General features: G+C 36.9%; 2 protein-coding genes and 1 pseudogene across 2 annotated transcripts in view; all 3 read right to left on the reverse strand.

Moving 5' to 3' along the window:
- The window catches only part of LOC124969833 (cytochrome b-c1 complex subunit 2, mitochondrial), a 23,690-nt gene extending 10,610 nt beyond the window's left edge, over window positions 1–13,080 (reverse strand). The window contains exons 1-8 of the mRNA XM_047532783.1: window positions 12,925–13,080; window positions 10,408–10,491; window positions 10,160–10,309; window positions 9,038–9,102; window positions 7,948–8,004; window positions 7,598–7,722; window positions 4,403–4,500; window positions 1,368–1,425 (exon numbers count right to left, since the gene is read on the reverse strand). Coding sequence (XP_047388739.1) covers window positions 1,368–1,425; window positions 4,403–4,500; window positions 7,598–7,722; window positions 7,948–8,004; window positions 9,038–9,102; window positions 10,160–10,309; window positions 10,408–10,491; window positions 12,925–12,957 — 670 coding nt within the window. The 5' untranslated portion in view covers window positions 12,958–13,080. The remainder of the gene's footprint in view (window positions 1–1,367; window positions 1,426–4,402; window positions 4,501–7,597; window positions 7,723–7,947; window positions 8,005–9,037; window positions 9,103–10,159; window positions 10,310–10,407; window positions 10,492–12,924) is intronic.
- Window positions 4,423–6,148, reverse strand: LOC124969836 (cytochrome c oxidase subunit 7A2, mitochondrial-like; annotated as a pseudogene).
- A 6,065-nt stretch (window positions 13,081–19,145) lies between the features above and the next one.
- The window catches only part of LOC124969944 (phospholipid-transporting ATPase ABCA3-like), an 87,392-nt gene continuing 86,021 nt past the window's right edge, over window positions 19,146–20,516 (reverse strand). Inside the window, 2 exon segments of the mRNA XM_047532947.1 lie at window positions 19,146–19,250; window positions 19,811–19,884. Coding sequence (XP_047388903.1) covers window positions 19,146–19,250; window positions 19,811–19,884 — 179 coding nt within the window.

Raw genomic sequence — 20,516 nt, forward strand, 5'->3', positions numbered from 1 at the left:
TGGCCAAAAAAGGAATAAAAAGAAATCATGTGTCATTAGGGAAATGCAAATTAAAACCACAATAACCATTAAATACCCACTAAAATGGCCATAATCAGGACAATAAGTGCTGGTGAGAATGTAAAATGGTACAACTAATTTGGAAAACAGTCCCGCAGTTTCTCAAACTGTTAAGAGTTACCATGTATCCTGGCAATTCTACTTACACGTATATCTTCAAAAGAACTGAAAACTGGTATCCTAAGAAAAACTTAATACATGAATGTCAAGTTTTCACAATTGCCAAAAGGTGGAAATGACCTAAGTGACAATGAAGTAACGGAATATTTATCAGCCAAAATAAAAGGAACATTGATACATGCTACGACATGGATGGACCTTGAAAACATTATGCTAATTAAAAGCCAGTTACAGAAGGCCACCTACTATATGATTCCACTTATGTGAAATATTCAAAGGGGCCAAATCTATGAAGACAGAAAGTTGATTAATGGATACCAGAAACAGGATGGTGAGAATGGGGAGGACTGTTCATGGGTTTGGGGTTTCTTTGGAGATGATGAAAATACTTTGAAATTAGATAGTGGTAACAGCTGCAAAACTATTTGAATTTTCTAAAAATCCCAGAACTGAATACTTTAAAAGGGTTAATATTATGGCATGTTAATTATACCTCAAACTGTTATTTCCGAAACAAAAAAACAGTATTTTAACAATACTCTCATGCAAACATTTTATACTTGACCAAGTATTTCTTTAGGACAAATTCTTTTTTTTTAACACAAGGTCTTGAACTTGAGATCCTCGTGCCTCAGCCTTCTGTGTAGCTGGAATTACAGGTGTGCACTGCTACACCTAGGAGCAAATTCTTATATTCCCACTAACGACTTTTGAGAGTGCCTATTTTATTCCATATCCTGGTTACTACTGGGCAGTATCAACCTTTTAATCAACCTTTTTTGCTGTTCTTACAGATTAAAATGTTTATTTAGTGAGGGTGACTATGTTTTAAAGTAACTGGCTCCACCCTGGGCACTTCAACCACCAACTGTTTACACCCTTTGTCTGGTTTTCTATTAAGTTGTACTTCTTTTTAAGATAGTCTGTAAATGTTCTTTGCTTAGAGAAATGCATCCTTGTTACAGGTTTTACAAATACTGTAAAGAATATAAGGCAAATAGTTTACAAAGTTAAACAATGGATTCCGCTTTCACAAATAAATGACCAGCAATTAAAATTTGATTGTATATTGCCTGTCTCACAAAAACAGAAGTTTTAAAATTTTGTTCAATTCTAGGTTCACATGATTGCAGTTTAAAGGACTGCCCTTAGGGAAGCAAACTGACATATAGTAATTTGTAACTTACCAAGCCCAATCAAAGCCATTCGTGCGCTTGTAAAATGGTTCTGAACGAAGTGATGTAACTGAGGAAGTTAAACACTATTATTAGGTTTTATTGGTATAAATATAAAAAGTTGTAAAAACATGCAAGTGTAGTTTGGCAGGAAATAAATACACAGGCATAAATGCTACTGTTATGAACTTACAAGGGACTTAGTGCTGAAATATACTGGGATTTCATTATAAAAACTATTGCTTAAAAATCTGAAATTGTGTTTAGGTCGTACAACTCTGTAATTGTAATAATGAAAACCACTGATATCTACACTTTAAATAGGTAGAATTATGGTATATGATTACCTATCAATAAAACTATTAATAAAAAAAGAAATTAAAAATTGGAAGTAAATTTATAATTTTTATTATCATGTGGTTTAAGCAATACATTAGATAATTGTGTGTTTCCACAGGTAGTAATAAAGCACTATAAATATTCTATGGTTGGCCTACTAGAGTTCTATCATTATAACCCTTCTTGCCCATTTTTGAAGCCAATTTCAGCAAAGCTTTTCTTGCTATGAGGTCACTGTTAATATCAGGATTTCCAATCTGGACTATCACAGAATTACCTGGGAGAACTTTTACTTGTCCTCTCACTTCTACTCCATTTCAGGGACCCATACTACAGACAAATATGATAGATTTGATGAGGAATCTTAGAATCTTTATTTAAAAGTAACTAGCCATATATCCAATCAACCACCCTGGTGATCTCAGGATCAATAAGATGTAGGAATCATAGTTTTTACTATTATTTTTGACTTAAAATACAATATTAGGGCTGAAATGTGTATTCTTAATAGGAGAGATACTCCCTCCACGAGTCTAAAAATTGGTTCTTGTGGGTAAGGAAAAAACAAACAAAAAACCTTTCTCATTTTATATAAAAAGTACAAGTATATGTTCAAATGCATAACAGATATACAGTGTATTTGTGGTATTAAAAACTCACGGGGCTGGGGATATAGCTCAGTTGGTAGAGTGCTTGCCTTGCAAGCACAAGGCCCTGGGTTCAATCCCCAGCAAAAAAAAAAACAAAAAAAAAACTCACGGGAACGGGCTGGGGTTGTAATCAGTGGTACAGTGCTTGCTTAGCATGTGTAAGGCAATGGGTTGGATTCTCAGAACTGCATATAAATAAATAAAATAAAGGTCCATCAACAACTAAAAAAATATAAAAAAAAATTCATGGGAAGGCTATAGAGAAAGGCTACTTGCAGAAAGTGATAATGTTGAAAAACATTGGGCTAAAGTAAGGACACAGAACTTTTTTTAGTCAATGTATCAGAAGCTGGGCCCTAAAATGAATGACAGACTCCTATGACATCACTTTGGAAAATCATATTCTTTTCCTTTTTTTTTTTTGGTAGTGGGGATTGAACCAGAGGTGCTTTACCACTGAGTCACATTGCCGGACATTTACTTTTATTTTCATATTGAGACAGGGTCTCACTAAGGTTGCTTAGGACCTTGCTAAGTTGCTGAGGCTGGCCTCGAACTTTCGGTCCTATCTCAGCTTTGAGTCACCGCACCCTGCAGTCACATTCCTTTCTTTCTACTGATGCTTTTCTATTGAAGCTGCCATTGCTCAAAAGTATTCTACTACCAATTTCTTTAGAATTTCCTTTTGCCTAGAGACTCATTAAAGATAAAACAAGGGGCTGGGGTTGTGGCTCAGTGATGTAGCACTTGCCTAGCACATGTGAGGCACTGGGTTCAACCCTCAGCACCACATAAAAATAAATAAAATAAAATAAAGGTATTGTGTCCATCTACAATTAAAATTTTTAATAAAACCAAACCAAACCACAACAAAAAAACACACTAGTAACTGAGAGAGTCAACCCCTCATGGGTAAATCTTGGTATCTGCCCACAAGACGTACACTTTTTTTTTTAAAGGATTTTTCAAAATATCTGAATTCTTAAATTGCCTTTACTTGATATTATTTTGTTATGGAATTTTTATATATCAGTTAATATTTTCAAATAATTGAATAATGTGCTAGCCTACAGGTAATTTAATGAGTTATTTAATGTCCTAATGCTGGATATTAACTTGTTTCTCATTGTCACAATTATTTAAAAGATGCTATAAAAGACATCCTTATAGCTAAATGTTTGTTTCTGGAATAAACTTCATAAGTTTATTAATTAAGTTATCACTTACAAAAGCATATAGAAAAACGTTTATAACTATAAACTCTTTTTACTCTGACATTCAATCTTATAGGGAGCTTTTAGCATCATCATCATCATCATTATTATTTTTGGTACCAAGGATTGAATCCAGGGTCACTTAATCATTGGTAATTAAAAAATTTTATCTTAATTTTTTTTGACAATTTTTTTTCCCATTGGGCAGGTGGTAAAAGTAGGAAATTAAAGAGTATTTGCACATTATCTACACTTGCAGATTTAATAGTTCATGTTTCTTATTTTGGAAACCAAGTTCTATGGCATAAGCATGACTATGATAAAACTTTACTGTCAGCACAGTGTGCGGGAAAAGGTGAATGAGCTAGCGAGTGGGCTGATGACAGAATGGGAGGTAAGAAGTAGGGTTCATTCTCATCTATGTATTCAGAGGACCAAACATTTTTAGTCAAAGAATTTACTTTGCTATTTAAACATCTGAATATTGTTTTAAAAAGATACACAGAAAAGGGTGTAAAAGAAGACATACCATGCGTTAACACTGAGTGCCTTTAGGTTTGTGAGATATTTTATTTTTCATTTTATTTTATTTTCAGATTTTTCTATAATGATCATATTCCTTTTGTTGTGAAAACTTATTTTAGTTAAAAGATATACAAAAATTGTTCACACAGAATTTGAATTAAAAAGTAAGTTTATGGGGGTGAGGGAAAAGCAAGCAAGCTAAATTTCTTAAAACAAGGGGACAAAAGGAAAAATCAGCAAACATCCTGAAATGGTAGATGACTATTCAAATTAAAGATAAAAATAAGCATATTTTAAAATGTAGGATGTTTTAACTTACCTCTTCTGATGTCACTTTTCCAATCCTATAGTCAGGACAATACAGTGAATTAGCTAAGGCATTCCGGTAAGCAGCAGCATGCAAATTTTCCATGAGATCTATAAGACAGAGAAGTAAAGAGGCCATTATTGAAATGCAACTTAAGTGAAGACAATAATATTCTTAAAACTGAGAAAGCAACAAATCTATACAAATTTGGCATTCAAGTATTAAGAGTCCTTGAAATTTATTATCATTTAATCTCTAGCAACTTCAAAATTCTGCCAGTTCAATATGCTGAGGAAAATAAGAGATTATACAGTAGCAGCTTCTACATGTCAGAGCCCACCTAACACTTTTCTAACATTAATTTACCTGGTACCACCAAGAAGGTATAACTTCCACCTGGAAGTCTGAATCTAGTTATAATTCTTCCACCACCTTGCCATGTGGCCTTGGGCAAGTCATTTAATCTGAATTCCACTTACCTCTAGGTTCCCACTCTAGGTAACGAAGGTGTTGTCAGGACACAGGGAGTGATGAAAGTATCAGTTTTGAGTTATTTACTAGTTTTCAGGAGTCCAATGCTACCATTTACCTGGATTTACTCTTCACTGGTACCATGGCACTGTCCCTGCCTTCCTGCTTCTGTGTTTTCATTGGAGTTGTTTCCTACATTTGCTGGTTTCTTGGGCAACTGCTCTATGCCAGGCATTGTGCTAGGTGCTGAAAATACAGAGATGAGCCTGATACAATGCCCACTCTCAAAATGTTGGGAGAAAAAATCGTGATATAAAGTATTACCATGTGATATCAGCATTATGTTGGAAATGCAATATGGGCACAAGGGAAGGCAGTGGAAACTGGAAAAGAGTAAAGGAAGTAAGATCTGGGATAAGTCTTAGAGAATGAATGTTTCACAGATGAATGATGTGGGATCAGCATGAAAGGTAGAACAGACAAAGCAAAGCCAATAAATATGATAACAGGTGGATTCAGAGGGGAATCACTGCTAGGAGGGGAAGAAGGTTGTACAAGAAACAAGAGAAGTGGGACTGGACATTTTAAAAAGCTAGAAGTAGGTACTGTGATACCACGTGGATTAATCATCGTAAATGGTAAATATTTGAAGACATAGGTACATTTAAACACCACACAACATATACACGTATTGAAACATTACACAGTACCCCATCTGTATGTACAAATTTTCTTTTTCATGGTAAAGACTGCTTTATTGGTGGCAGTTAGTACAAGTCAATAAATATGATCCCCAAAGAAGAGTTCACTATTTATCAGATTACTGGTCCATAGAGAGCTGAATGAAACTGAACCAAATGATTGCTGAGATGACTGTCGTCAATCCTGCTTCTTGGGAAATGAAGCCATAAGCAAATGATCCAAGGCATATGCTGTTGCACCAACTGTAAGAATCATGGTGGCTCTATACAGCAGGACATCAGTTACCCTACCCTTCAGATGCACTGGAATTCCGTTATCATCCTGAAACAGCTTTTGGTTCTCTGGAACTTAATTTTCAAAATGCCTGCGTGAAGCAGAGCTGATGGTCTTTTGGGCAATCTTACAAACACCCACCAGATTCTGCAGCATCTTGCCTCACTGCCCACCAACCACAACAACTGAAGGCCAAGAAGGAAAATCACCACAACAGAACCAGAACTAATATTTACAATTTTTATGTATCACAGCATTTTTTTTTTTTTTGGTACTGGGGATTGAACTCAGGGGCACTCTACCACTGAGCCATATCCCCACCCCTATTTTGTATTTTATTTAGAGACAGGTTCTCACTGAGTTGCTTAGTGTCTCACTATTGCTGAGGCTGGCTTTGAATTCATGATCCTCAGCCTCCTGAGTTGCGCCAACTTACACATCACTTTAAAAAAGTTAAAAATAATAAGAAACAGGAAGTGGTCTGATTTTGAAGGGATTATGAAAGGTCATACAGGCTAGTCATCTTTAAAGGCTTTTCAATGGGTTTTTCATATTAGAAAGATCACTGTAAAGGCAGACTTATGTTGTAAACCAAGAGATAAAGACCAGAGCAGATACGAGATTGTACTGTAATTGTTTAGAGGATGAGGGGTGCAAGCTCATGCTACCAGTGGGGAAGGAGTCATTCTGGACACGTAAATCATCTTTTCTACAACTTTACCATTCCATTTATTTGGTACAGATTCTCAGCAACAAAGACCACATTCCTCTATGACATAAAGTATCACCATGGAGTAACAGGAGCAATATGAACTAAATGTATGTTTCAGACACCTGATAGGATCCTTTCTTGACAGGCCTACATTCTAACAGAAGCCTATGCCATGCTGAGGCCCTGAAGCTGGTCCCTGATTCTGGTTCTACCTGCACATTTCTGCTCCCACCAGAAGTTGTATGACAACATTGCATAAACATAAAAAATTAACACAAAAAAAAGTTCTTATTTTTTTGTTTTTGGTACCAGGAATTGAACTCAGAGGCACTCAACCACTGAGCCATATTTCCAGCCTTATTTTGTATGTTATTTAGAGACAGGGTCTTACTGAGTTGCTTAGTGCCTTGCTTTTGCTGAGGCTGGCCATTCTTCTACTTCAGCCTCCGTAGCTGCTGGGATCACAGGAGTGTGCTATTTTTATTTTATTTTACTTCTACAAATAATTTATTTATTTTGATTCACTGTACACAAATGAGGTACAACTATTATTTCTCTGGTTGTACACGAAGTAGAGTCGCACCATTTGTGTAATCATGTATGTACATAGGATAATGATGTTTGTCTCATTCTGTTATTTTTCCTTCCCCTCACTACCACTACCTCCCCCCAAAGTTGTTACCTTTTTTTTTTTTTTGCGGTACTGGGGATCGAACTCAGGGCCTTGTGCTTGAAAGGCAAGCACTCTACCAGCTGAGCTAGCTCCTCAGCCCAGTTCTTACTTTTTAAAAGTTAAATTGCTTGCTTCTGAAAGACTCATTAAAGGGGAGTTGATTAACAATAATAGCAATACATAACAATAAACAGTAACAGCAGATGCATTTAAAAGTAACATTTAGAAATAAAAGAACAATATACTTAAGTGAGCAAATTTTTTGGAAAAGATATTTTCAAACTCAAGTAGGAAAAAAATTTCAATAGTCTCTGATATCTGTCTTTCAAAACGTCTACCTTAGAAACAAGAGAATGTAATGTGAAAATGTACTTACGAGCCTGCGGATTCTGAAAAGCCACAGCTTTGTCAATCTTTAGCTGAGACTGAAGGGCAGCCACTTCCCAACGACGAAATTCTGGCGCTGTGGTGACATTAAGCAGGAACTCCATTAGAATGTCACTAGAAAAAACATCAAAATAAGAGTTACAGGTCAAAAATTTAAAACTAATATTCAGGATTCTACACAAGTGTTAACATTCTCATATTAACTTTGAGCAGTGTTATAAGCATGAAGTTTGTGAATAATATTTCAAACCAAAGTCAGAGGTTATAACACCACAACATGAACTGAGCAGTTTAGGATTATTTAAAAAGCAGATGTTCTAAACATATGCAAATGCTTACACATCATCCCGCAGGCACTCCACAGTGTATGCCATATTTTCCCTTGTTGCAGTCACACTGAATTGGAAATAAATTAGAAGAAATAAATAAATCAGAAGACTAAACTGTCCTTTTATCTTTTCTGTTAAATCAACAAATTCCTTTGGAAAGTTTTTGAAGTGCTATCAGAAAGTGCAAATGACAACATACCCAACTAAATTTAAAAAAATTTTTTTAACTGGCAAATCAACCTTAAAAAGGATGAAATTCTAATATAGACTATAATATGGATGAACACTGAGGACCTTATGCTAAGTGAAATAAGTTACATTTTAATGAGGAACAAAATCAGAGACAGGAAATAGAACTGTGGTTGTCAGGAGCTTGAGGGGATGAAAAATGATGGGGAGTCACAGTCTAATGGGCTGTGGGTTCAGCAAGATGACAAAGGTCAGAGATAGATGGTGGCTACCACCACAGAACTATACACTTGTCCCATCATGATTATATTATTTTATTAATTTCCCTAAAGATGGACATAGATTTTCTGGTCTCAACAAAGATAAGGAGTATCTTTATACATGTGAATTAAAAACTGCTTGACTTTTATCAATACTACTAGGTATTTCCTGATTCTTTTCTAAGTGGTTGTATAATTTATACTCCCACCAGCAGAATAAGAGATTTTCCTTCTCCCTTATTTCTGCAAAGATATGAAATTTAAAACATTTTAAAATGGTAATGTGAAATGGTATACAGCTGATTATGAAGACTAGTGTTTCTTGCTTCCTCTTCTGGAACTAGTCTATTCCTATCTTTTCTCCACTCATTTTTTTCTTTAGTTTTTTGCAGATTTGCAGTACTTTATTTTTCCAAATAGAAATCCTTAATATATTATGTATCTTGCAAGTAGCTACTCCCAATCAGTTATGTAAATTTTTACTTTAAGGGATAAAGATATTTTATAGTTTAATGCAAATTCATCAGTCTTTTTCTTCTTGTGTTCTGTTTGGGAAATCTTCACCCACCATGATAACAGAGAAAAGTTCCCTTAAAACTGAGGTTTTTTTTTGGTGTTTTCACTTTATTTCCTATTATTTATTTAACAAACCTTAATGTACCACCAACTGCTTCAATTCCACGGGTTATCTTGAAAGAAGAAGCACCTTTTGTGGTCTTGAAAAAGAAAAGATTTTCTTAGTAGTTTTTTAATGCTGAGTATCCTAAACATCATAGTATATCAAAATCTATTGCCTAATCCTTATTAGCATATTCAAAAGAAACTTTCATAAGTATTGGATCCTATTAAGAATTATACAAGGTTCAATGAAGAACATAAGCATATATTTTTTAATATAAAGTATATTTATGTAAACATTACATTTTCAAATATAAGCTTATTGGAGTTCCTAGTCTTTTTTGAAAAAGAATTACATATGGGAGAGTCCTTTTAATTTTTCAGTTCCTTTAAAAATAATTTTTACTTATTTCTTATATTCTAACACTAACACTCGGGTGGACACCAATTTACTGGTTCTCTGTAGCAAATATCCTGTGGTTTCATGTTTTATATTAGGTTTTATTGTGTTGAACAAAACTATCTACCCAGAACCTAAGAAAGTGACTTTATTTGGAAAGAGTCTTTTAAATAGAATGGCAGTTTCACTGTGACATATTGTGGGACATGCATATAACATAATTTGATCAATTTCAGTCTCTAATACCCCCGCTTACCTATCCCTGCTCCCTCCCATATCCTCTCTTCTACTTGGAAATAGGATCTTTGCTGATGTACTTAAGATGATGTCATACTGGATTAGAGTGGGTCCTAAATACCATATAACAGGTGTCCTTTTAAGAGTGAAATTTGGACACAGACAAAAGGAAAGTCATGTGACAAGAGGCAGGGATTAGAGTGATGCAGCCACAGGTCATGGAATGCAAAGGGTTGTCAGCAACCAACAGAAGCTAGGAAGAGGCAAAGAAGGATTCTTCCCTATAGTTTTTAGTGCAAATGTGGCCCTGCTGATACCCTGACTTGTCACAAGACACCCTGACTTTGACTTCAAGCTTCCAAAACTGTAAGGTAAATTTCTTTTGTTTAAGTCATCCAGTTTATGCTAATTTGGTATGGCTGCTCAAGCAAATTAAAAAAGGGATATTGCTTCCAGGTTTTCATTTTCATAAGACTAACACACCTTAACATTTCCAAACAGGTAATAAAGATACTTACTAAACTGGATGCAAGACGCAGCAAATGAGAGGTTCCTAAATTGTTGGAGTCCTCATATCTACTGCCTGCTTTAATGAACAAACCAATTCTTGATGCAGGAGCATAGTTTTCCAGAGAAGCAATTACCAAACCATTTGGTAATTTGGTAAACTGCATTTAAGATTAAGTAGAGATATGATTAATGCTTTGATATTACCAATGAGAGTAAAGTATATATGGATTTTAGTAAGCAACTCAGTTGGACTAACCTCAAGGTCCTGAGGATGTAGAGGAACTCCTGCAGGGGCAGCTGTGCCTTTAATTTTGGGGGCAACTTTGAGGGAATAAAATCTCTAAATATAAAGAAGAAAGATTACACACATTTCTCACAAAGTGCTTTATATAAAAGTATTATATCAGTGTTGCCAAGAGAAAGAGGGTGTTCAGAAGTAAAAAGAGGAACCATTATTTCCATTGGATGGTTTAGCTGAATATAACTTATCAACCCAACAGCTCACCCCAGCCATTTTAAAAAAAAGTTTTTATTAGTTGTTGATGGATCCTTATTTTATTTACTTATTTAAATGTGGTGCTGAGAATTGAACCCAGTGCCTCACAAATGCTAGGCAAGCATGAGTCACAATCCCAGTCCTACCCAATCTTCTATTTATTTGTGATTCATAGACTCCTGAATTCTCTATGCTCATTTTTTTTTTAAAACTATATAAAGAATCATTGTAGGGCTGGGGCTGCAGCTCAGTGGTAGAATGCTTGCCTTGCACATGTGAAGCACTGGGTTTGATCCTCAGCACCACATAAAAATAAATAAAGATAATGTGTATGTGTACAACTAAAAAAATATTAAAAAAGAATCACTGTATTTTCTGAATCTTTTAACTACTTTACTTAAGTTTCTAGTGTGTCCCTCTAGCTCTAATGCTTTGAAATTTTTTGGAAAGGTACTGAATTGCCATGTTAATACCCTTTTAGAGATTTTAGCAGTACTGCTTCTTGAATCTGCCCTATGAGTCTCTTTGTTTTAGTCTACTTTCCAATTTTCTACTTAATTTTAGCAACCGTGAAAAAACCCAAAGTTTACCAACTTCCTCTGAGCTATTTTCATTGTGCCAAAAACCAAGTAACCAAGGGTCGTTCTTCCGTTCTTTGACTAAATAAAATTTATATCACCCTGAGATTAATAGATTAATTCACAGCATATTCTCAAAATATAATATACAGTCACTAGAGGAAAATAAGTTCCTATTAAGTCAGATAATGGATTCAAAATGCATTCCCTTTAATCAGTTTTTTTTTTTCTTTTGGCAAATGATATATAGTGTCATCAAAGTCATTTTGATTATGAGTACACCTCACAAAATTACTAGTGGAAATGTTGCATATATAAAACTTGGTACTCCCAAGATGCTCCTGCCTCAGCCTCTGGAGTAGCTGGGATTACAGGCGTGAGCCACTGCATTACCCAGCTATGACATCTTTTTAGTTAAGTGCTTATTTGTCCCTTTCAAATCAGTAAAGAATTGTCCTAGTAATTATCAATTACTAAATTCTTTTGAATAACACAATGTGTTAGTTGAATAACACAATGTGAGAATAAGTTTATTAAAATAAGTACTACAATTAAAAACAAACAATTGCTTTCAAGTTTACTATAACTTGCTTTCTTTGGTCCTTTTCAACTGTAATCTCAGAACTCTTCTTTTCTACTAAAAAATGGAATGGAGGAAATTTGGGGCATTTTGCCAGTCGGAGTTGCCCTCAAAGTGTTGTTAATCATTGGGTTTTTTAGGCATGCCACGAATATAATTACAGCCTAAATTTGTATAACAATGTAACACAAAGAACAGGAAAACTCCACTCCCAGGTCTGGTCTTTTGCATTTTCCTCTAGCAGGGTTTCTCAGTCCAGGTATTATGGAAATTTTAGGCTGGGTAACTCTTTGTTATAAAGGGGATGTTTCATGTAGGTTTTTAGCAGCACCCCTGGCCCTCTTGTCAGTAGCAGCCTCCCCAAAAGTTGTTATAAACAAAACTGTCTCTAGACATTGCTAACAGTACACTGGTGCAAATTATTCCTTGCTTAATTTTTTTTTTAAGTGTTCCTCCTTTCATTACTTGGTAACCTGTGCTCCACAGTGACAAAACACCTATGCTTGAGGAAACCTAAGTGACAGTTATGTTCAATTTGGGCTTAAGGGGGAGGGCCTAGTTAAGCAGCTTTTGAGAACAGTCCAAGAATTCCTCTCGGAGGATTCCTGTAGTAAGAGATGAAGAAAAGCACATTTATGTTGTCCGGTTATAATTAACGATGAATGATGTTCCAGGCAATGGGATAAGCGCTACATCTACAGGAGTTTATTGCTTACACTTTTATTAGTAAGCCCATTTCACCGTTGGGAAAAACTGATGCTCCAAGATAAACCAAGAAGCAGAAGCCATAGCTGAAGAGGCACGGTGGGTGGGGCTTGGGTCTGGTGCGGCCTCCGCAAGCCGGCAGAATAGTGACCTTCAGAAGTCTCTCCAGGGAGTCGCTTCGCCTCCGCTCTCAAGCCCTCTTTTTTCAGGTTTTCCCGCGTTAGGTCCCTCGGGTTCACAGAACGAGCCACGCCTCTCCTAATTATCCCAGCTTTCAGCCCTCTTGGCCTCCAGGGTTCAGCTGAAGGGCAAATGGAGCCCAACGCCTGGGACCCTACATCGGGAACCTCCAGTCCGTACCACCTTGCTGACAAACTGCCCCCACACCCTCCCCAAACCTTCCACTGTGCTCACCGAGAAGGACCCGGCTCTGGTCAGTAGCTTCATGGCTCAAGTGTGCTCTGACCCGCTGTCACTGCGGCTTAAATCTGGTAAAATGGTGGCGGATGACCGAAGTTTCCCAGCTTCCCCCGCGAACGCTCTTTCCCACGCCCGCTTCGTGAGGGTTCTTTCTATACCGACTGCGCTCTACTGCTCTCTGGATGTTGGATCAATCCAACTCATCCAAGACACAGGCTAGAGGAACGCATAATTTCATAAGTAAACATACAAATGGTACTTTGGGTTACTGCTTTTGGGTTGTGTACCGGTCCACATATTCACTCTTTAATCCTTTTCTAATTCCCTCCAAGAAAGCCCATCACAACTACTCCCCCCCGCCACAGTGGACTCTTCCAACCTGGATCGTCCAATGAAACAGCGCCTTTCTAGGCTTGCGCAGGCGCTTTCTGGGCTCACGCCAGTTTTGGACTTCCGGTTCCCTGGAGCTGATGGCTTTTGGACGTTCTGCAGACGTCTGGGCAGCAAAGCAATTGTCTCCTGCTTGGTTAAGTCCTCATTAGATCATTAGCTCCGTGAGAGTAGAGACCTTGCGCGACGTATTTGGTGCTGCATCCTCCAGAACAAGCCGGGGACACTTAGGTGGGTCCGCCATCCGAGGGGATCATCTAGAAGTAAGGTCTCTGCTCTCATGGAAATTGCATCCTATTGGGGTTACAAAGAAAATTAAAAAAAAAAAAAGAAAAAAAAAAACAGCTATAGTTTTCACGCGTTTTGAATAGGATTGTTGAGACACGACTCAGCTGAAACTCGCATATTGAGACGTGATCATCTGGGGAGAGTTCACTCCATTCTATGGATATTAACCAAGAAGGTGCCTTTTGCTGGGCACTACGCTGAAGGGGAAGGCGTGGTCCCTGCTTCCAGGGCCTTGGTCTAGTACTCTGCTTGCTACGTTGCGTGGTTGGGAAACGAACTCTCGGCATCAATATCTTTCTTTGGGAGTTTGTTGGAAGTGCAGAGTCTTCAGTTTCTCAGATTGGATTCCTGTGTTTTTACCTTTAGTGTATGCACATTAGTTTCAGAAGGTCTGGTGGAAATATTACAAGGCATAGGCAAACGTGTCATCTTTGGCTTGTGCGTGAATTGTTAGAATTAAACAGTCATAGAACCTGCAGCCAAACCAATTTTTGCGCCTTCAGGGGACACTGAGTCCGTACCATAGAGAGTCCCCAGGTGTGGTGCAGGAGATTTTACACTGGTACACGAGTGAATATTGTTCCGTTTTAATGGTTACAGGGGCTCTTGATACATTTTCTCATTTTTATGTGGTCCTGAGGATCGAACCCAGTGCCTCGCATGTGCTAGGCAAGCGCTTTACCACTGAGCTACAACCCCAGCCCAAATGGTTACATGTTTGATTATGGCAAGCAATCCTAGTAATGAATTTCCTCTTCAAATGCATTTGTAAAAATAAAAGTTGGTTTAAAAAAAGTTTAACTTTTAGTGTAAGATATGGAGGTATATAGCATAAATCACATATTATACCAGTGAGTGAAATTTGGCAAACACTGATCAAGTCACCTACTTAAGATTCTTTAAATGACTTACCCATGTTTTTTCAGAAAAAAGTTCAAATTCATTAATAGCATGCAAAGTTCTGTTACCGGCACTTTTTAATTACTGCCCCCAAATTAGCTGCACCCCTGCGAGTCCAATCCACTGGAATTTCATCATCCAACAGTTCAGGTCTGAAGGGAGTGACACACAAATTCCTATGTGTTCGTGTACATGTGTGTGTGTATTCACATTCACCTGTTTAGAATGTGTCTCATTCTTGGATCACAACACCATCCACATATCAGAATGCAACAGTGAGTCAAATATCCAAAAGAGGGAGTTCTGCTCAAAATTTATTATTTGAGTCAATAATTCATGACATCAGCTACATAAATCAAAATCCTGTCTATCCAGTGTTTTGGAACAGTTCTGAATTTCCTATTAAACTTTCAACAAGTAGAGTGCCATCTTATGGACATCATGTTATGCTCTACTCAATTTCATGACCGCTCCTCATATGGAGGTCTCTGCATTTTACTGCAGAAGAAAATAAGAGTTCTTGAAATTGTTTCTGCATAGGAGATACTGAAAGTCCCAAGAGGAAATGGGCAGTCAGGAAGAAACCATACATATGTGGAAGACCAGATCAGTGCATTACTGGAAAGTTCTGTTAGTTTTATTACTGTGGAGTCCATTATGACCCCAGGGAGCCCAACACCTTCCTGTGTGTGTGTATGTGTCCTCATGCATGCATGTTGGTGGGTGGGAGAATGTAAAAAGAAATGAGGTGAGAGTGGAGGCAAAATAAACCATAGGAAAGTGGTTTGAATTTATATTTGGGAACAACATTGCTTCGCTGGTTTACAATCAAAGGCATTAATCATGACTCTGCCTAGACTCAAATGTTTAACATGGCTTAAACCATATTTTTGACACCTCTTTTAAGTGGTCAAAGTCTGAAGTCAAAGCTGCTGTAAATGTTTATTTCCCCATTTTCTCTTGGATCTGTATATTTCCTAGCTGAAAAACACATCTCTTGTCTTAAAAACTGTTTTCACATTTCTCTTGGTTCTATGTAGATTCTAAGTGAGTTTGATAAGCACATGATTGCTTGATGTCAGATATGAAGGGGAGAATATAATTGAGATCACATGTGTCATAAAACTGCACATATGAAAGAAGGGACTCAGGATTGACACCTTATTGAGAATGAGCTTTTGGAGCTAGTCTAGGAGATGTCCATGTTCTAGTTCTTACAATGTCCAATTAAACCTCATGATATCAATAAAATTTAAAACTCTGCAAGCAAATTAGGCTGGTCTGTCTTCTTAGAAATTATTTAAGGCTCAAGTAGCAAAAGCTATTTTGATAAGGTCTTGACCCTGGAAGTTTAGGAAACACAAAGAAAAATATATTTATCAATATTGTTCACTATGGCTTTAGCATAAATCTTGATCAAATGGTGATCTGATTGAAGATCAAGATTGCTACTTGGGAGTATTTTGTACGGCCAGGAAAAATTCCTTAATATCATCCTTAAGTGTTAAAATTGCAAATCCTAATTTATGAGACTTTTCTGGAAGGCCTACTCTATTTTTTTCCCTCCCAAAGGTACCTGTAATTTACTTGCATCAGAATTATGTGGGGTTATGTTAAAATACAGATTACTAGGTTCTACACCACACTAAACTCTAGAACTTGAAATCCAGGAATCTGCATTTTATTCTTATTATTTTTTGGAAAGGAGAAAGTCAAACTGTATTCCCAGACAGCATGATTTGTCCATCTACAAAAAAGCTACTAGAAGTAATAATGGAGTTTAGCAAGTTAAGATATATGTGAGATATAAGATCAATATGCAAAAGTTGTCCTTCTACACATTAGCAACAAACAATTGGAAATTAAAATACTGGATACACAGAATTAATATTGCTAAATGGCCATATTACCAAACATTTTTGGTAATATGAAATAACATGAATCAATATCTACAGTTTCAATACAATTCCCATTGAAATACCACTGACAGAATTAGAAAAAACAATCCTAAAACTCATATAGAACAACAAAAGATCCAGAATAGCCAAACCATAAAGAGCAGTGCTGGAATTATCATATCATCCAACTTCAAGGGACACTCATGGAGCCATAGTAAAAAAAACCAGCATGGTGCTGGCATAAAAACAGACACACAGAACAATGGAATAGGAGAGACAAAAAACCCTTATGGCTACAGTCATTTGACAATCAATTAAGACACATCTTTAACAAATGTGCTGGGAAAACTGGATATCCACAGATAGAAGAATGAAACTAGATTCCTATCTCTTACCCTTTACAAAAGACAACTCAAAATGATCAAAGACCTAAGTGTAAGACTAGAAACTGCAAACAAAAGAAGAAAAAATAAGGAAACACACATATAGGCACAGGCAATGACTTCCTGAACAGAATCCTATAGCTCAGGAAAAAATAACATGAATCAATAAATGGTAAGGCATCAAATTAAAAAGCTTCTCCACAGCCAACAAAAGAGTGAAGTAAGAACCTACAGAATGGAGAAATCTTTGCCAGCTATTCTTCCAAGGATTAATATCTGGAAATTGTAAAGAACTAAACAAGCAAGCAAACAAACAAACAAACAAACAAAAAACCCCCACGGAAACCCCCCAGAAACCCAATCAATAAATGGGCAAAGAAACTAAACAGATACTTCTCAAAAGATGAGTAAAAAAGAGGAGTACAGGTGATCAAAAATATTCATCGTTAGCCAACAAGGAAATGCAAATAAAAACTACACTGAGAGTCCATCTCACTCCAGTCAGAATGGCAATCATCAAGAATACAAACAACAAAAGCTGGGCACAATGACATACAACTGTAATTCCAGTAATTTAGGACCTCAAGTTTGAGGTCAGCCTCAGGCATTTAGTGAGCCAAGTTTAAAAAGAAAAAAGGGCTGGAGATGTAGTTGAGTGGCAAAGTGTCCTGGGTTAAATTACCAGCAGTAACCCCTCCCCCCAAATGTGTTAAGAATAACAATGCTGACAAGGATGTAGGGTGGGAGTGGAGACAAAGGAACTCTTACACACTCTTGGAAATAAGCATGGAGTTTCCTTAAAAAGCTGAGTAGAACTACCATACGAATCTACTTATACTATTATTTAGTATCCAAAAGAATTAAAGTCAGCATATTTTAGATACATGCATACCCATGTTTATACCAGCACAATTCACAATAGCCAAGTTATAGAATCAGCTTAGGTGCCCACCAATGGATGAATGAATAAAGAAAATGTGGTATATATACACAAGAATGAAATTAAGTCATTTGCAGGAAAATGGATGGAACTGAAGCAATGTAAGCCAAACTCAGAAAGACAAATATTGCATGTGTTCTCTCATGTGTGAAAGCTAGCTGGAAAAAAAAAAAAAGAATAAAAGAAAAAGGACATCACAGAAATAGAAGGGAGACCAATAGGGTAGAGGAGGGGGCTTAGCTCCGATGACACCTTGAGTTTTAGCCCTCAAAGTCCATTTTACACTTTTAGTACTGTAAGATGACAGTATTATGTTTGTGGTAATTTGTTACAGCAGTGATAGAGAATAAGAATAAACCTCATTAACATTATGCTGAGTGAATAATCCTGATACAAAAACACACACATAATTCCACTCATAGAAAATGTCTAGAAAAGGCACATCTATAAGAATGGAAGTGTTCTAAAACTGGGCTGTGGTGACGTAAGTACAATTTGGCAAATACACCTCAATAAAGTCATTGTACATTGGGGCAGATAGTCATCCTAATTATAAAATTCAACGATGCCTTGGTCTTCCTTCTCTAGATTAACATTTCTGTTGCCCAGCCAGCCTCAAATTTGAGACTCCCTGCCTCAGCCTCTGAGTACCTGGGATCACACATGTGTGCTACCATGCCTGGCCATTCTCTGGATTCTTGTTCATTGGGTTTGAAGTAAAGCCAGGGCATCTGCATGTCACCAAGTTCCCTAGGTACATCTGAACAGACGCCACTGTAATGCTTCTCAACATATGGTCTCTATTTATCATCCGTACCTTAGTGACCCTGGGTACTTATAAAAATGCAGATGTTGGGCCCCCGTGAAGTTCTATTATATCAGAATCTCTGGGAGAAAAACCTTGCTCTATATAGCCACTGATGTCCCATTTTTGCCCTTATCTGGAACTCATAATTGCTGTCCCACATGATGGACTTTGATGGTTGGGTGCATTTGTCTCTCAGAACTCAGTGTTGTTGTTTTTTTAATCTTCCTGTCATCATCTGATCTGGATCTGTGATAAAAATTACAGAGATGTTGCAGAAAGATCTCTGTTTGGAACACTTTTTTCTCCTTTTCTGTCTCCCACACATTTGAAGGGCATTTTGCACACAGTGGTCCTTGTTTTAGTCCTCAAAGTAGAAGATAAACTCGTTAGGAAATTTCTTTAAAAGTATTTATTTTATTCCCAAGGGAATATTAAAGGTGTGTATATATGTACACACGTACACGTACACACACACACACACACGCACACACTTATCTCTCAAAATATTTTCACTATGTATCAGTTATAGGCTGAAGACTGGTGAGGAGGTATGAGATGGTAAGTTGGAACCACTCTTCAATTATTTCTATAATTTTGTTTTTATTTTTTCATGTCTGGGCAAACCTCAGGAATACTTGCTCCAGTGTGATCTGACTAATGGAATAATCTTCTAATCCATATTCATCTTTGATTGACTCCAAGATACCAAATACCTTCGGGGCAGCAGAAGAAATCACTGTTACCAAAGCCCCTCACAAGGATGAATGGGGAAAAAGACTGTTAGTGAGGAGAAGGCAATTCTGTCTCCCCTCTTCTGGCATGGACTATGAAGCCAATTCATCCCACTTAGAGAAGAAGAGTCCTGCCCATCTACCCTTCTGTTGATGGTAGTTTCCCAGGATAGTGTGATTTTATAAACCTCACACCTACTGACACAGAACTCCTCTATTTATGTCCCTGAATTACAAATAACTCCTAATAGGCTGAAATAATTTAAGGCTAAGATATATATTATAAAATTGCTGTGGTGAATGCTGGTGAAAAACTATACTGACTTTACAAAGTAGCTGTGGTGAATGCTGGTGAAAAACTATACTGACTTTACAAAGTATCTATAGAAGGGAAGAATTGATTCCAGGCCTAGAGGCATTCCGAATGGAATTAGGGTTGACTGAAATCTCTCAGGTGCCTGAATTTGAATGCTCCATGTTTTCCACCAAATTTAAAGTCAAATACCTCCTACAGCTTTAGGAAGGCCTGGCACCACACTCACCTTTCCCCAGGTAAAGGTCTTGCTGGGTATGTGGTAATGGACCATCCCTTCGTGCTCATGTGTTAGGGAGCTGTCTGAGAAAGGGAAAGAGACAGTTTTTGAGAGGAATAGGGTTAGAATGAAGGCCATTTCCTGGCGTGTGTATTTTTGAAACCAAAGCAAAGTTCTAATCAAAAGAAGGAATAGGTTGGAAGCTCTTAATTTTAAAAAAATCAACAACATATTAATGTTGTTTGTAGATTTATCCTTTTAATTACATTTGACTTCGCTAAATACATCCCTATTTTCTGTGATTCATAAACATGCATAGGAGATTTTACTCAGCCATAAAGAATTAAATTATGGCATTTGTCAGTAAATGGATAGAACTGGAAAATATCATGCTAAGTGAAATAAGCCAGACTCAGAAAATCAAGGGTTGAAAATTTACTTTCATGTGTGGAAGCTAGAGCAAAGTAAGGGGAAAAAAACAGGGGATCAGATATCATAAGAATAAGAGGGAAAATCAGTGGAGGAGAATCAGGGGGAGAGAGGAGGGATGGGAAAGGGGAGGAAATGCAAAATGAATTTAATAAAATTACACTATGTGCATGTATAAATACACCACAGTGAATTCCACCTTTATACAGAAGCAATTAAAATAAATAAATGAGTGGAAGAAAAAAATGCATAGGGATGGCAAGAGAAAAACTTTATATATATTTGT

This window comes from Sciurus carolinensis, chromosome 18 (genome assembly GCF_902686445.1).
Source record: "Sciurus carolinensis chromosome 18, mSciCar1.2, whole genome shotgun sequence".
Lineage (NCBI taxonomy): Eukaryota > Metazoa > Chordata > Mammalia > Rodentia > Sciuridae > Sciurus > Sciurus carolinensis.